This window comes from Phyllobates terribilis, unplaced genomic scaffold, assembly GCF_046119375.1.
Source record: "Phyllobates terribilis strain yellow unplaced genomic scaffold, ASM4611937v1 Scaffold_3__8_contigs__length_932513732, whole genome shotgun sequence".
Lineage (NCBI taxonomy): Eukaryota > Metazoa > Chordata > Amphibia > Anura > Dendrobatidae > Phyllobates > Phyllobates terribilis.
The window spans coordinates 384,814,524-384,832,756 of NW_027362763.1; the positions used below are offsets into that span (position 1 = coordinate 384,814,524).

General features: G+C 39.8%; 1 protein-coding gene across 5 annotated transcripts in view; it reads left to right on the top strand.

Annotated features, from left to right (window-relative positions):
- The first annotated feature begins 526 nt into the window (after positions 1-526).
- The window catches only part of LOC141259460 (isoaspartyl peptidase/L-asparaginase-like), an 83,102-nt gene continuing 65,395 nt past the window's right edge, over positions 527-18,233 (top strand). For 2 of the 5 annotated variants that reach the window (XM_073675485.1, XM_073675484.1), the window contains exons 1-3: positions 4,335-4,485; positions 7,362-7,561; positions 10,120-10,262. In XM_073675485.1, the coding sequence (XP_073531586.1) occupies positions 7,369-7,561; positions 10,120-10,262 (336 nt within the window). In that variant the 5' untranslated portion in view covers positions 4,335-4,485; positions 7,362-7,368. Of the gene's footprint in view, positions 652-1,488; positions 1,799-4,334; positions 4,498-7,361; positions 7,562-10,119; positions 10,263-18,233 lie in introns of those variants that run through there. The other 3 variants (XM_073675489.1, XM_073675488.1, XM_073675487.1) reach the window with 3 other exon arrangements.

Consider the following 18,233-nt stretch of genomic DNA (forward strand, 5'->3'; position numbering starts at 1 on the left):
GACAAGAATCTGCATAACTAATCATATGCTAAATAGTTGTGAGTCAAACTTATGTATGAGATAGCCAAGACGATTGTCTATAAAATTATGGACGTCTTACATTAGAAGCAGTAGTGGATGGTGAGATATGGAGCCTGAAAAGTTAAAAGCAGAAAACATTGCTACCCTATTGATCATCACTGTATTATATACGTCGCAATATATCTATAGCTATGCATGCACCAAATTCCTTTCTATTTTGGTGTAGGACCTAGCTAACACAAACTAAACCGGGTCAGATGAAAGTACATTGAATCGCGGTGCCGACATAAATGGCATTTACTTGAAATGTATGCAACCATTTACTTTGTTTTATTAATAGGAGAGAAACTCACTGGTACCCCATTAGAATATTGGATTTGTTAATTTTTCTTCTTAATTTTTTCTTGCATTTTTATTTTTTCATTCTCCTCTAAATGAGTAAGCCAGTTTAAGAGTGGCAGATTAATATAGAACCTTTTGTCAATAATTAACAGATTTCAATGCTTTAGATATATTTTGTTCTATCTCCAATGTACAAGTGTCAGCTGCCCACACAGTGTCAGAGCTTGCTTTGCTTGCACAATTTGTTTTCTTAATCACTTTAAATAAAGAAGAGAAGGTGCACATTGGGTAAGTAACTTCGTATTAGTCAAGTGATAAAACTCAACAGTCTGTATTGTGTAGTAAAGGAGGAATACATGGACTGATTTCATTGTAAAACATGAACTGTAACTTTAGTCTAAAGTGCTATAATGTAGCTGAAAATTTTTTTTGTTATTATGCTACACTTTTTTTTTTTACAAAAAGTAAAATAAAATGGTTCAACTTTATTCAAACTGACTTCTAAGAACATATATAAAAAGCATAGCAGTTCAAAGGTTAGATTTCATAAGGTAATATCTGATCCTTTAGGTATTTATTATAGTAAGTTCACTGTTCTACCTTGCGAATAGCTTTCATTGATGTGACTGTATATGTATAGCAGTTTTTAGAATTTGACTTATTCTTCCTTATCACGTAAAAAAAAATATTGCAATTAAATTTAGACATCATGAATCATACATTTGCTCTTAAATATAACTATTTTGAAACACCATTTTCTTTAAATGCATACTTGGTTGTGCTCCTCATTTGTATGCACTGTGCAGAACGTTTTTAATCCTTCTTTCTCATATACACAGTTTTTCCTGATGCGAAGCAAGGATAAGATAAAAAGGTCCCATGTTATGTTTTGCCTAGGTAGGGCTTTATTCACCCAAAATATAGAGAATACATTTCTGACTTCTAAAACTGTATCAACGAGAGGGGACAATGGTAGGGTTTGAGTGAAGAAGTGTTGTTGATGATTCTATTTCAGCTTGTATGGGTTAGAAACAGACAAAGAAACCAGATGACACTCCCTGCCACAGGGAAAAACAAACAGAATGAAAAATCCTCAAGCGATTATTATATTTTTATGTATTTCAGAAAGTTATACAATCCTGGCAATGACAAAGCGCATATTGAGAAACATGGACCTCTTTTATTAGAGTGTTTGCAACTGATCTTGAAAGAAGTTGTCCATAACTTCTATGTGGATGACCTATCCTTAGAAGACATCATCATTTGGCCGTTCATGGGTGCTGCAGCTCAGCTCATATTGAAGTTAATTGGAGTTGAGCCTTAGTATCCGAGAATAGCCACTACCACTGCGGATTTGTGCTCTTCTGGCTTTGTAAACTGTGTAAATCCAGCTGCAGCAGGAGCGCCAAACAGCTGATTGGTCTGTGTGAAGGGGGTAGGTCATCAATGTATAAGTCCTGGACAACCACTTTAAATAAAATGCCTGTAACCATAATTCCCTAAGTGTGAAAAATGTTAATACTATAAGAGGTGGCACCAACTAATGTCACTTGTTACAATAGGATTTGTCTTACTTGTGAATGTATATCTTTATCTCAAGATTTCTGGCATCCTTACAGTACTTGCATTTGTTAGGGGTAATCCTTGTACATTACCACAATTAGATCACTTTTAGAAGATGGTGTTCCTCTGTTATTGTCATGTATATACTTTATTGCACTGTCCTGTGCTATACTGAAAAAAAATAATAAATATACAGTACAGACCAAAAGTTTGGACACACCTCATTTAAAGATTTTTCTGTATTTTCATGAAAATTGTACATTCACACTGAAGGCATCAAAACTATGAATTAACACATGTGGAATTATATGCTTAACAAAAAAGTGTGAAACAACTGAAAATATGTCTTATATTCTAGGTTCTTCAAAGTAGCAACCTTTTGCTTTGATGACTGCTTTGCACACTCTTGGCATTCTCTTGATGAGCTTCAAGAGGTAGTCACCGGAAATGGTCTTCAAACAATCTTGAAGGAGTTCCCAGAGATGCTTAGCACTTGTTGGCCCTTTTCCCTTCACTCTGTGGTCCAGCTCACCCCAAACCATCTCGATTGGGTTGAGGTCTGGTGACTGTGGAGGCCAGGTCATCTGGTGTAGCACCCCATCACTCTCCTCCTTGGTCAAATAGCCCTTACACAGCCTGGAGGTCATTGTCCTGTTGAAAAATAAATGATGGTCCAACTAAACGCAAACCGGATGGAATAGCATGCCGCTGTAAGATGCTGTGGTAGCCATGCTGGTTCAGTATGCCTTCAATTTTGAATAAAACCCCAACAGTGTCACCAGAAAAGCATCCCCACACCATCACACCTCCTCGTCCATACTTCACGGTGGGAACCAGGCATGTAGAGTCCATCCGTTCACCTTTTCTGCGTCGCACAAAGACACAATGGTTGGAGCTAAAGATTTCAAATTTGGACTCATCAGACCAAAGCACAGATTTCCACTGGTCTAATGTCCATTCCTTGAGTTCTTTAGCCCAAACAAGTCTCTTCTGCTTGTTGCCTGTCCTTAGCAGTGGTTTCCTAGCAGCTATTTTACCATGAAGGCCTGCTGCACAAAGTCTCCTCTTAACAGTTGTTGTAGATATGTGTCTGCTGCTAGAACTCTGTATGACATTGACCTGGTCTCTAATCTGAGCTGCTGTTAACCTGCGATTTCTGAGGCTGGTGACTCGGATAAACTTATCCTCAGAAGCAGAGGTGACTCTTGGTCTTCCTTTCCTGGGGCGGTCCTCGTGTGAACCAGTTTCTTTGTAGCACTTGATGGTTTTTGCAACTGCACTTGGGGACACTTTCAAAGTTTGCCCAGTTTTTCGGACTGACTGACCTTCATTTCTTAAAGTAATGATGGCCACTCGTTTTTCTTTACTTAGCAGCTTTTTACTTGCCATAATACAAATTCTAACAGTCTATTCAGTAGGACTAGCAGCTGTGTATCCACCTGACTTCTGCACAACACAACTGATGGTCCCAACCCCATTTATAAGGCAAGAAATCCCACTTATTAAACCTGACAGGGCACACCTGTGAAGTTAAAACCATTTCCGGTGACTACCTCTTGAAGCTCATCAAGAGAATGCCAAGAGTGTGCAAAGCAGTCATCAAAGCAAAAGGTGGCTACTTTGAAGAACCTAGAATATAAGACATATTTTCAGTTGTTTCACACTTTTTTGTTAAGTATATAATTCCACATGTGTTAATTCATAGTTTTGATGCCTTCAGTGTGAATGTACAATTTTCATAGTCATGATAATACAGAAACATCTTTAAATGAGAAGGTGTGTCCAAACATTTGGTCTGTACTGTATATATATATATATATATATATATATATATATATATATATATACGTATATATATATATATATATATATATATGAAATCCTTTGCATGGCGTTTATGCTAAAATATTAACTGTAACCACACGAAGGTGAGGTTATAGAAAAGGTTATAGAAGAGGTTATAGTAAAAAGCTGCTAGGAAATGAGTTAGTGTGAGGCTGACTGATGCCACCATGGAGGGAGAGGTCCCCTGAAGACAGAAAAATAAAGGTAGAAGAATGGGAATTATAGTGTGGCAGGAAACAATGTTAAGGACAGGATACTGAAAATTCAGAGACAGACGTATGGTCTTGATTAGATGAAGTAGAGAGGGCTGCCTGTGTCTCACTTTGGGAACATGTTTGTTTTTGTTGTGATGTTGCTATCTTGTGCATATGCTGTGTATGTTGTATGCAAGTTTTTTTATGATTTGCCTCTGCTCTGTTTAAGTACCTGGTGTGGCAAGTCGTAATGGGCAGGACTACAATATGCAGTGGTTTCACCATTCCCCAAAAGAGGACGTGGCCAGCAGGGATGGTAGTTTCCCTTTCTACAAGCATGCAGGAGGAGGTGTCATTGTAGGTGAAGGAGGAGCATGAGGCTGACTTAAGATACTTACAAATCTGGGTACCTGTCTTTGTAATACCTGTTTACTGCCGGGTGGTGTGAAGCCTTTAGTCTCATTAAAGACCAGCCCTGAGAGGAGACTGCATACCTTCATTCTTGGGAGGAACTGAGTTGGTGAGACACTATGTGAGACTTTCAAACTTGTTGTGAGCTATAAGAAGGCCTGTGTGACGCAAGTGAGCCCTTTACATCTAAATGGGTGTAAGTGGTCCATAGATGATTGCATCATTGTAGACTGGCCTGTAAAGTGGCCTGAGTGCAACCCAATCCTGTATGGGATTGATAGAGAACCCAGGTACAAAAAGAAAGAGTCACTGTATGCGATCATGTTGTGTTCAACTGTAATATTCAATGATCTTTTCTATAAAGAGAAACCCGCCAACAACTAGTCCGTACACTACGCATGAATGGGCAAAGAGCTTATAGGTCCTGATCTAAAAAAGGTGATTGTTGCTGTATAAAAAATTGTGGAAAAGCAAAAAACAGACAGCTGACACAGTAACTTAAATATTTGTTTCAAACCATAAGATATATTATAGATCAGTGCTGATGCTGGCAATGCAAGCTATTAAGGCTCTTTAAATTCTCATCATAACCTAAAACAGACAAGTGGTTTTTGTGCATCCTATCTTTCATTGGAACAAGAGTATTTTGGGAAATGTTCTCACCAGCTGCTGAGTTTATGCCTGATGGCCTATATATAACATTCACACCTTTAATATAATGATAGACTGAGCTGGTTTACGGTATGCAGCACTGATGCCAAAATTATAACTCTATTTTAATTACCATTGAAACACATCCTTTCCTGTTCTGTAAATTTAGTTATTGCAGAGAAAGTATAACTCAATTTTTTACTTAAAGAAAAGGTTAGTCAGATGCATGTGATATGGTCATAGATTGTACATTCATTGGGCATTCAAGTAATTTGGATAAATGTAGAAATAAAGACTAAAAAAAAATCACCTTTTACATTTTGCATATAAGATATAATGGTCGGACAACTGAGTTAGTCTTAGAAATTTGAGAACTCTAAAACCAAATTTCTTCAATAAATGTCAGAATTTATAGGAATTAGCAGACTTTGTAGGGACTAATCGATAAAGCATGAAAGCTGCATATGATTGATAAACTAATGGAGATTTGCATTTAAATGATAACCCATATCCAGGATATTAGTGATACAATTAATCATAGAAATTGCTACTTTTTATGGCATATCATGGATGAAATACAGTAAGTGCATAGTAAATTCCTGTAATTTGTTTCTATTATTGCAAATGAAATTTTTATGAGGAATGAGCATCATGTATGTCAGTGTTTCCCAAACCCCGTCCTCACGGTCCCCCAACACATCATGTTTTCAGGATCTCCTTAGTATTGCACAGGTGAGAGAATCTGTGGCAGTTTCTGATGCCTTAATAATAATTCTGTCACCTGTGTAATACTAAGGCAATCCTGACACCATGACGTGTTGGGGGCCGTGAGGACTGGAGTTTGGGAAACACTGATGTATGTAAACTAGAGCAGACAAGTACTGTAGGAGTTTTCCATTACAACTAAACATGAATGGATCTAGCGATAATCGAATACGCTAAATATGTTGGATTTTACCAGGATAGTTTATTCAGTGAGAAATTATTCTGCACAAATTGAATGGCCTTTATTATGCTCTTGAGTTTACTGAAACCTCAGAGCATAATAAACGTAAGATGTAGAAAAAAAAAAGCCAATACTCACCGCTCACCTCACTGTCCCTTATTCAGTCCTCGGTGCTACTTCTTATCGCCACTGCAAGCTAAAACTCCAGGCATACTCATGCCAGGTCAGGACTTCCAGCTGCAGCAAAGCCCAGGATTTCCCAACCTTGAGTGAGCATCATAAAGTTGCGGTGCAGATCCTGACATTACAACGTCACTGTGACCTTATGACATGCATTTACAGAATATAGTCGTGGCCGGAAGTTCTGGTCTAGAGTACGTATTGTAAAGTTGCGGTGCAAATCCAAGCTTAGCATGAAGAGACCCAGAGTTTCAGCATGAGGTGACAGTAAAAAAAGGCAGTAAGGACCGTTCGGGAATGTGTGTAGTGGAGGTGGCTAGGAGTTGAGCGGTGAGGTGAGTATTAGAATTTTTTATTTAAACTTTTGTTGGCCCACTATGGTTAAGTGAAATGGCGTCCAGACGGTTTTCCTCTTGCTGAATTTGCATGGAGCGAGTTACAAAAAAAAAAATCATCATTCTATGGAATATTGATTTTTGTAAAATTTGAGTAGAATTCAATTCAACTGGAGTAAAACTGCCCAAATCTAAATAAGAGGATCAAAACAAAAGTAGGAATGGTACAGATAGTAATAATCCTTTGAAATTAATTTTGTAAATTGCCCTGGAAAAATTAAATATGTAATGGATTGGTTGCAACAATGGCACTTTGATAAATTTTGTCATATATGCTATTGCACAATTATGTTAGTATTTGCTCTGCTAGTATGCTTCCAACATAGCATCTTCTACTACCCTTTAAACAGGATTTTCAAAATTTGGGGCAAAAACATTGCATTTCTACCAATTTCACTGCAGAAAAAAGCAATGAGTCTACACTCTGAAATTACATCCTTAATGTTTTTTTTATCTTGGGAGATTTGTTGGTTCATAATACAGGTTGGTAAAAAAAAATTTGAAAAATAATTTAGTTTTCCCATGTAGAAAAAAAGAAAAAAAAACCTGAATACTGTTCTGTGGACTATATGCCAGGGCCTGATAGAATTGATTTGCAAGATTGTAATACACAGTGATATTTTACAGCCTGTCCAGCTCCAGTCTTGTCATTGTGCTGGATCTGGCCCATGCAGAAGAAAGGGGCTTTGATTTAGGACAGAGTCAGTCTATGGACAAGTGTTTTTACTAATCCTATACAACCTGCATAATGTATTACACTGCATTGAGAATTGTTCCTGAAGCTTGCTTATAACTCCCTATGTTTTCCAACAGAAAAAAAATGGATATGAAGCCAGTAATTGTAGTCCATGGAGGTGCGTGGGCAATACCAGATGAGCTTGCGGAGTGCAGCAAAATTGGTGTTAAAAATGCAGCAACTTGTGGGTTTTCCATACTTGCTAAAGGTGGAAGTTCTTTGGAAGCTGTAGAGGCTGCTGTGAAGAGCCTAGAAGATGATAAAGCATTCGATGCAGGTATTATTATGATGTATATTTGTTTTATTTATGTATTTAATTTTTTTATTAAGAATTAAATTCTATTTGTGTTGCTTACATTGACATCAATACTTCCAATGAAAATTATTTCATACCTTTGTACTATTTCTCTTAAAATAACAGTGAAAAATAACAAAAATAGTGCAGTCCTAATTGAAAGTATAGATTCATCTTTTGTAAACTTTGTGTGAGCCTCTTTCATGTTATGAAACTGAATACACCAGTTCTTCAGATTACAATGAGCTCATGACAACAAATTTTTCTCTAAGTCCTCTATGGTGCGATGTTAAACTTCCATGGATTTGGACTTGTTCTTCCAGAATATCCCAAATGTCCAATAGATTTTCAAATCTGGGGAATTTGGAAGACAAGTCAACACCTTTTATTCTTTTTCATGCTTCACAAACCATTCCTGAACTATTTTTGCGGCACTGCACATTATCTTGCTGAAAGAGGTTACTGCCATTGAGAAATAATGTTGTTAGGAAAGGGTATTATTGGTCGGCAACAATGTTTTGGTAGTTGACTGAAGTCACAGTCACATCTTGTTGGAGCCATTGTTTGCCAGCAGAAGGTTGACAGGCATACTTCACTGCCTCTTATTGCTTGCCTTTTTTCCTGTAGTGCAATCTTGTACCATGTCTTTTCCAGGTAAGCAACATATACCTGCACCTGGCCATCCACATGATGTAAAACAAAACTTAGTTTTTCAGAGCTGGCTACATTCTTCCATTGCTCAATGGTCAAGTTCTAATATTCACTATTGTGGCAGTGGGCATCATCAGTACAAACATTGGTCGGCAACTTCACAGCCCATACGCATTTTCAGCAATTTGTTCTACAGTAGCACTTTGAGTGGTCATCATTGAAACTTGGGCATCCATGACTTTGTAACTAGCATAAAGGTTCAAAAGGATTGTAAAAGCTAGCAAAATGGATCCATAAAAACTAGAGATTTTATTGAAAAACCTTAAAAATTCAAACTAACTCCATGTAAAACAGCAGACATGTTTCAGACTGCATCTGAAACACATCTGTGGTTTTACATGGTGTTGGATTGGATTTTTATGGCTTTTCATGAAAAATCTGTATTTTATAAGAATCCATTTTGCCGGATTTTACATTCCTTTTGCATTACTGGACTAGATATGCTAATAAGTCTCCATGCAATGTGGACCCCTTTCCCCAGGTGAGCTGACTTCCTTTCCTTGTTAATGATCTCAAAGGTTGCCCTGCCTTGGACCAATTTGGCTAAGTACTAACCACTGCATATCAGGAATACTCCAAAAGATCTGCTGTTTTAGAGATGTTCTGCCTCAAGTGTCTAGCCATAAAAATCTGCCCCATTTTTTCTGCTTAAAGGGATCCTGTCACCAGAAATAATGCAATTAACTTGCAGATGTGCAGTTAATCTGCAGGCTCACAGCGTTATTATGCTGCCCGGCGCCTGCACATAGTCGAATACAGCGCAGAGAAAATTAACTTTATTCTCCTCAGCAGCATTCTGTTTCAGTCATGGGGGTGGGGCCGGCGCTGGTTCAGTCAACATTCTGAGTATACAGAGCAGCCACTGTAACCGCCCCCCACAGCCCTGACTGATACTAGCTCTTCATTAGGGCTGGCGGCCAGTCAGGGCCCGGGTGCGGTTACAACCGCCGCTCTGTATTCTTAGAGCGCTGACAGAACCCACGCTTGCCCCGCACCCCCTAAATGAAACCGAATCTGCCGGGAAGAAAAATGTTTATTTTCTCCCTGTTGCGTTCGGCTGCATGCAGACGCCGGGCAGCACAGTAACACTGTAAACCTGTAGATCAACTGCATATCTCCAGGTTAATAGCATTATTTATGGTGACAAGTTCCATTTAAAAAACATTAATTTTTATGAACTGAATGTTCACTTACTACCTGATACACCCCAACCTTGAAAGATACCATTGTGATGACATAGTCAGTGTTATTGGTTCATCTGTCAGTTGTTGTAATGTTATGACCTAGTGTAGGTGCTGGTGAAGGAACCCAAGCAAATGTTACCCAAATGATTAACTTACTGTAATTTCCAATATATGCGGTAATAATAACAATTAAAAATGATGAATTTTGCTAAGTACAAGAAAACAAGTTATATTTATTGTCCGTCCTAAATTATGTGTTATGTTTAGAAACTCTTTCTATCCTGCTTTTATGTATCTGCTGTTTTAATATTATGTGTGATCTCATCTGGTGAGAAAAGCACCAACTACCCAAAGTATTTATCTGCAAAATGAATGACACCAGTGCCCTGCAGACTTTATGATTAAAAAAAAAGCAAGACAGAAATTTTTATGACTAAAACAGTGCAATGATATTATTAAATTGCCAACAGCACAGTATTTACTTAAAAGCTTGTGACAATAAAAGCAAATATTTTTCACTGTAATCAAGTCTAATAGCTGCCAGGATAGTTGTAGTAAATAGCTCTGAAATGGTTTTTCTAATATTTTTCCAAAGCTTTAGGGCAATAATGTTTTCTGTGTTTGAAACTGAATTGCATTCTACAGGTCATGGGGCTGTGTTGAATGCGAATGGTGATGTGGAACTTGATGCAATTATTATGGATGGCAAAAATCTTGCTGTAGGTGCAGTCTCTTGCATCAAAAATATTGCGAATCCTGTCATGTTTGCACGCAAAATCATGGAACAGGTAAAATAATTTTCTTTTTCTCTTCATTTAGATTGCAAATTGCATGCAAACAGAAGTATCCAAATACAACATACAATACCTGAAATGTGGTTCTAAATACATGGATGTAATGTGGATAAATAGTGATAATCTATATAATTCTGAACCTGTTTACATTAGAAGTACACTTTGCACTTTAATTTTCCGCTAGAACAGTTGAAATAAAATTGGGAAATCCATAGAATGTATTCAGGTCCATTTTATTTTTTAATGATGATCTGAGGGTTGCTTGCTACTGTGTCTCACATTGAAGTTCCCGATTTTACTGAGACTCATGGGCAACCAATAAACGCATTGTTGCTCTAGCCTTTAGTTAAAAAAATGGCCATCAACTGCTTAGAAATATTATTCCCACTTCATAGATCAAAATTTTACTTTCCTGAATATTTCTGGTTTTTTTTCTTCCCCAACTACCCAATAAGAAAGGTATTTATGCTGATATCTTTAATTAGAGGGGCTGCCTGGGACTTCTTCATTGATGGCGTATCCTTAGGATAGGTCATCAATGACTGGTCAATGGAGGTGCAAAACCTGGAACCCCTGCCAACCTGCTGTTCCTGCATCGGCAGGTGCAAGTGCTCAGTCGCGGAGCTACACAGCACAGCTCCAGCAACTGTATAGTGACCGTGGCACTGGCGGACACAGGCAAAAAAGGGGCCCTACCCCAGAGCAGTATATGGGCACTTTGCATTCCAAAAGCTCATCATAATGCACAATTCTTCCTGTTTCGGAGGTGTAAATGGGCCCCCTTACTTCTTGTGGCTTTGTGATGCTGCACAGGTTGCACCAATGGTATGTCCACCCCTGGGTTGCAGCCAATTACTTCACATCCAACCCCTATTGATTTGAGTAGAAGGTGGAGGTGTAGCACCTGGCCGAGGACACTATATAGTTGACGGAGCTGACTGAGTACTTCTGCTGGAACCAGGAACAGCTGAACAGTAGGGGTGCCGAGTGTCGCACCCACACTGATCAGATATCGATGATCTATTGTAAGGATAAGCCATCCATATAAAAGTTCTGGACAAGCTCTTTAACAATTATCGAGCACCTTTCCTATTCTTTAGGATAACACAGGTGCATGATAACTGCAGATCATGCATGCATCCCGGCAGCTATCAGTAGACATGATGTCACTGATCCTACTCAACTCCAGATGCAGAAGTGAGGGGAGCTGAAATAGCCCTTTAGTTTATCTTTCCGGATGTCCAGCGATCATCACAATTTGCTTGCAAACTCCCCTGTTGCCCTTCAAATATCATATCTGATGCACTGAAAAAACAATAACCCAGACCTGTGATGAATTTGGACCAAAAATTAATGTTAAGATGCAAAGATAAACCCCAAATATCCATAGGTTCCTTGACAATAAGATGACACAAAAAACTTTCTTAACATATCTACACTAAGCAAGAGAATCATAAACACAGTAATTCAAGTCAATGTTGGGTTCCCAAAGTGCAAAAAAGTTGTTATCAGGATTGTTCATCTTCCTCTATCTTCCAAATTTAAAGAGGACCTTTCACCAAATTTCCAAATTTCAAGTTGAATTGGCCGCAAAATGTAATAGAAGCTACATAACAGTTTTGTTTTATTTATTTATTTTTTTCATTTTACCTCTCTGCTACGGAGATATTTACAATCAAAGTATTAGAAACCTAATGAGTTAACTTTAGTCACTCCAAGTGGGTGCTATTTGATAGTAAAAAGTAAAAACTTCTCCCTGTGTGACTTGCAATCTGATACCACTCACTTCGACTTAACAAAAGTTAACTCATTAGGTGCCAATACTTTGATTGCAAGAGGCGAAATTGAAAAAAAAAAAAGGATTTTATTCCACTCTGCTGACACTATTAGATCATGTATCCAGCTCGATATGTAAAATTTGGTGAAAGGTCCTCTTTCACAACAGCAAAAAAAAGTAAAAGATAAGAGTAAAAGTAAGGCATTTACACAAAGCAAACAAATATATATTTTTTATCAATTTCTAAACTGCATTAGAAACTTAACGGGGTTGTCCACTACTTAGACATTCCCTTCTCATTCGATATGTTTGGCCCAATTAAAATAAAAACACTTATGCTCACCTCCCGTGCCGGCACTGTTCCAGTGGTGTCGGCACTTGCATTACTGGTGCTCTCATGCAGTTGTTATGTCATTTGAGCCCTGCGCCCAATCAGCGCCATGTTCACTAATCCTGGGAGTCTCGTACCGATGAAGAGGGCAGGTTCTGTTACTTAAGGGTCGATTTGCCTCTCAAATTTACACATTTGCATCTCTTTATCTGCCTAACTCTGGTAAATGGTCCATTTTCCTGTGATACCTTGAGTTATTGGAAGATTTTTATGAAGGCACGCTGGTGGTAGCTGTGACTAATGTGTCACTGGATCTTACCATTGATATGTCTAAGGGGGCCTCATGTATGTCCCAGGTGGTCTTACAGAGCATTAGACAGGGACTGTATAAGCAGCAATTAATATATATTTTGCGACTTTTGCATTCCTCAATATAGAGATTATACATACTATTCCCTGTTCTATGATACTTATTCCCACTTAGACTATTTTTTCATTAGGCACAGGGACCCCTACACTCACTTCTAGATGTCTCCACTGACAATATCTCTTTTTCAGACCATGCTTTGGTGATTTTATCCCTATCTCTCTCCAACCTCATTCCCAAACAATGGCAATGGACACTAAACACGTCCCTACTAAATGATCTGATTGTAGTCCAAGAGATCCAAAACACCTTATCAGAGCATTTCACCACTAACTCCACAGTGGGCATCTCCCCCAATATAATCTAGAAGGCTAACAAATATGTAGTCGGGGACCTTAAAGTTCATTTTAAACATGGATATCGCATAAATCAAGAACGGGCTTAAGTTATTAATGATTTGTTGGCTGATATTCGGCTGCTTGAAACTCGTCATAAGGGCCTTCCTGACTACAACACTAAAATATCTCTCATCCAGAAAAGAGATGAGTTGAAAGCCCTTCTATCTCATAAAGCTAAGGGTTCCCTGACCAAATGCAGAATATATTTTTATAAATTTATAAATAAAAGTAGCAGAACCTTGGCAAGAGCACTGACAATTCAAAGGTCCACAGGTTTCATATTATCGATCTGCGCCTCTACTGGAGGTAGACGTACCCAGAAACATAGCCTCCACCTTTAAGGAATATTATTCCTCTCTGTATTCTATTGATAATACAAACCCTCATTCTGCTCATACTGACTTCTGAAACAGTGTTCAATAATATATTAAGAACTCGGGTCTCCCATTACTGAAGAGTGAGGATATCACTTCCCTGGAGTGTCCAATATCTGAGTCGAAGCTTAAGGTGGCGGTTAAGAATTCCCCTACAAGTAAGACCCCTGATACTGATGGCTTACCTCTTATACAATGATGAGCAAAAGAGTAACAATGTTTTGAACTTTTGACTTTCAGGCTCCATATCTCACCATCCACTACAGCTTAGAACATGAGACTACCATCATTTTATAGATAATCATCTTGGCTATCTCATTCATAAATTTGACTTGCAACTATCCAGCAGTTTGGCAATTTTCTTGGCTGAGAGACCGCTATCGATGATGCTGTTTCTCTTTTCTTGGGAAATATTCTTTATGGCTGCTCCTCGATTTGAACTTGTGACCTTTTGCTTGGGAATCAACCTAATAGCACACAGAGCTATTACGCCAGGAATGGGGAACCTTAGACAAGGGGGCCATTTACGGCCCTTGATGACCTTTTATCTGGCCCCCAGGCAGATTCCCGGGGACTACAGTGCATTGGCCGGCAGCTGTATTTTGACGGCCGCCATCCCATTAATTTCTTCTTGCTCTGTGAGCACATGCACGCAGTGTTCACTACTGAATGCTGAGGTGCGTGCAATGAAAGATTACGCCTTGACACCAGTGCCAGCGTCACTGGGATTCCCAAACACACAGCCAAGGAAACTCTCAATTAGTTTCAGAGAAAGAAAATAAAGCTGCTAGAATGGCCCAGCCAATCATCTGACAAAAGTTCAACAGAAAATTTATGGAAGGAACTAAAGCTCAGAATTCATAGAAGGAGCCCACAGAACCTTTAGGATTTGAAGTGTGTTTGTGTGTGAAGAATGGGCCAAAATCACACCTGAGCAATGCATGCAACTAGTTTTTTTTTTATACAGCAGGTGTATTAACGCTGTCTTCACCAACAAAGTATTAATTAAATTTCAGTAAGCGTGTTTAATACTTTTTCCCTGTGCCATTTCTCATTATTGCTCACAGCATAAATTATAGACATATATGGTTTGATTTCTTTGCCTGTGTGAATTGGGTGGATTGTTACTGGCATCTGGTGAGAATTGCATGTCAATAGCACCTTTAGAAATATATTTACTTAGAAAATTGGTGACATCTTCACTAGGGAAGAGATTGTGGAATTCATTTTTATTGTTCTCCCATTTTTCCTCTTTTTGAGCCTTTATCGAGTAGAAGCGAGTTATTTACCTGTTGTACTTACCAACCATTTGGTATAGCAATGTATCTTGGGTACAATATGTGCACATTCATCTATGATTAGGTTTGTTTCTTGCCCTTTGTATTACTAACAGTGGGTGATTGGTAAAGCAGTATTGCTAGTCCAAAATAGACATACACACCTTATGTACATTTTCTTCCCTTTATTGAATGACCCTGTTGCCTCTGACAACTGAAAGACCCAGACTTGGATTGGTTTAGACTGTGGATTGTGTTTGGATTATCACACTGAACTAAGGATTAACAAGTCCAGATAGGGCTAGCCGCCGAGGAGTAGGGGCGCCAGTTGTGTTCATCTGTAGGGTGCCAACCTCCGCTGTCAGGTAGCGTTCAGCTTGGAAGGGATTAGCAGGGAGAGGCAGCCACGCAACACTTATCCAACCGCTTGAGGGGAGGACTGCATCTTTATGTGCCTCTTTTTGTTTATTCCTATATGATTTATTTGCTTTGTTGACTCTGGCATTGTAAGGACAAATTTTGGATTGGTCCAGTTTTGATTGTATGTGTTATCGCATTAGATAAGGGATCAAAAGGCAGGGTCAGCCACCGTGGAGCAGGGGGCGCCAATTGCGTTCATCAGAAGGGTACCAACATCCGCTGTTAGGCAGTGTACAATTTGTTGGGGATACAGTACATAGGGAGAGACAGTCACATAACAGTATGTGTGATATACCTTGCTTCTCCTGCTCTCACTAACAACCCGGTGCGGCAACCAACTTTCCATGTGTGCGATATACCTTGCTTCTCCAGCTCTCACTAATAACCCGGTACGGCACCCAACTTTCCATGTGTGTGATATACCTTGCTTCTCCAGCTCTCACTAACAACCCGGTATGTTTGTAAGCTGACCACTGCACAACCCCTGATCAACACTTTTCTTTAAGACCAGCCTGTTTTACTTTGCTTGTGTTATATCTTGCATCTGGCCCAATTTGTAATTATCTGATAAAATGGGTCAGAGGCCTCTCCCCTCTCCTTAACACCTGAATTCATTTGCTAGCATATATATTGCGAAGAATAAGTCTGATGACATAGTCTGCTAGTGTGTATCACCAAGTGTGGATCATACAAGTGTGACATTGAATTAGACCTGAATTGAACCTGAAGGGAACTGAAGAAAACTGGATACCCAGGAAAAGTAAACAATGTTTCTGTTTGTTTTCACTTTTTCCTCTATAGTCCTCCACTTTCTACTAACCCCTCTAATCCCTACACCTAGCAATGAACTCTTCATCTCTCCCTCAATCCCCCCCATTCATCTCACCTCCTCCTCAGAACTATTCCTCAACATTCAATCCTGTGTCTCCTCTCCAAACACAGAGAGCCACCTCATGCCCTCTCCTGCTCCCACCTACTAACACTTTCTCTGCTCCTTCTGACAGCAGGCGATATCTCTCCAAATCCTGGTCTTCCTCAGCACATCCCCACAGTCACTTCCGCCTCCCATCCACAATCTGTCACAAATTCTTGCAACCTTTCAAACCTTATATCCATCTGCCCAGTCCCCGCTTCCCTAGTCCTACTAACAGGAGCTCTATGGAACGCTCGCTCCGTCTGCAACAAACTTTCCTACATCCATGACCTTTTCATTACAAACAAATTTTCCTTCCTCGGCATCATCCCCTCTGACACAGCGTCTCCAGCTGCACTTTCATACAGTGGATTTAACCTTTCCCACACACCCTGCTCCCCTCAGCAAACATGGTGGAGGAGTAGGTTTTCTCCTGTCAGATAACTGTTCATTCACCCAAATCCCACTGCTGCCCTCCGTTACACTCCCCTCTTTTGAGGTGTACTGTGTGCGCATCTACTCCCCCTCCAACCTCAAACTGGCTGTCATTTACCACCCCCCAGGACCAGTCACCACGTTCTTTGTCCACTACACCACCTGGCTACTTCACTTCCTTTCCGCTGACATCCCCACTATCATCATGGGTGACTTCAACATCCCCATTGACACTTCCCTCTCAGCTGCCTCTAAGCTTCTATTTCTCACTTCCTCCTTCAGCATCACTCAATGGTCTTCCAACCCAACTCACAAAAATGGCCACACACTGGACCTCATCTTCACCCACCTTTGTTCCCTATCTAACCTCTCTAACTCGCCTCTCCCTCTTTCTGACCACAACCTACTTACATTCTCTTCCTTCTCCTCTCCAGGTCCACAATCCCCACTTCACAAACTTGCACACCCTTGCAGAAATCTCAAACACCTTGGCCTACACTCACTCTCTGAATCCCTTCTCCATCTTACAGACATTAGTACATTACACGATGCAGATGCTGCTGCCGCTATATATAACACCACAACAGCTGCAGCTCTCAACTAGGTCAAACAAACCTACTTCTCATCTCTCATATCCTCCCTGTCTCACAACCCTAAACAGCTATTCAACACTTTCAATTCTCTCCTCTGTCCCCCAGCGCCTCCTCCTTCTCTTCTCATCTCAGCCGAAGACTTTGCCTCATTCTTCAAGCAGAAGATTGACACCATCTGACAAAGCTTTTGCCTAAAGTCCCCACAGCTCCTCCTCATATCTACTGAATCTTCCTTCTCCAAAACCAGCTTCTCCACCATTATGGACGAACAAGTTTCCTCTTTACTCTCCAAATCACACCTCACCATCTGCAAACTTGACCCAATCCCGTCCCTCCTCATCCCTAATAGTGATGACCGAGCACTAAAATGCTCAGGTACTCGTTGCTCGGGTCGAGCAAATTAAAAAGCTCGAGTGGTTGGTCCGAGCAACGAGCCCAATGTAGGTCTATGGGAAACTCAAGCATTTTTCCGGCACTCCCCCCCCCCCCTCGGCGATCTGCAGAGGGCCTAAAAATTGCCCAAATCGATGGGAACAGTGCTCAAATGACATGTGAACAGCATGGGAAGACCCCTGGAAGCATCTCTGACTCCCAGGTCACTGCTATCAACAATGTTGTCAGAGGTATTGCGCCACTTTTACCGACCCACAATGAAACATACAAAAACTAAACCAAAATGGATTTTCCTGGGAAAAATGTTAAGGAACATCCTTTCCAGGGTAATGACTTGTATATAAGGCAAAATAAATATACAAAAACAAAAATGCTCCTCAACACCTTGGGCTGTGTTTTTTGATGCGTTTTTGCACTTTTGGATTGCTTTTAACGGTGAAAAATGCATTCACCGGGAAATGTCATTTTAACATTTTACTACCTTATCTGGCCATGTGGTGTGAGACATCACCAAACACATTCTGTTTCATTTATAAAAAAAGGACTCTGAAAGTCACAAAGCCTATTTTTATAGGGCCATCAGGCGGCCCTTACTATTCTTAAAGGGCCAGCAGTCAGCTATGCTTTGTTGTTCCCATTATTAAAGAGTGGGTCTCCTAAACTGTTATTGCATATGCAGTGACTGCA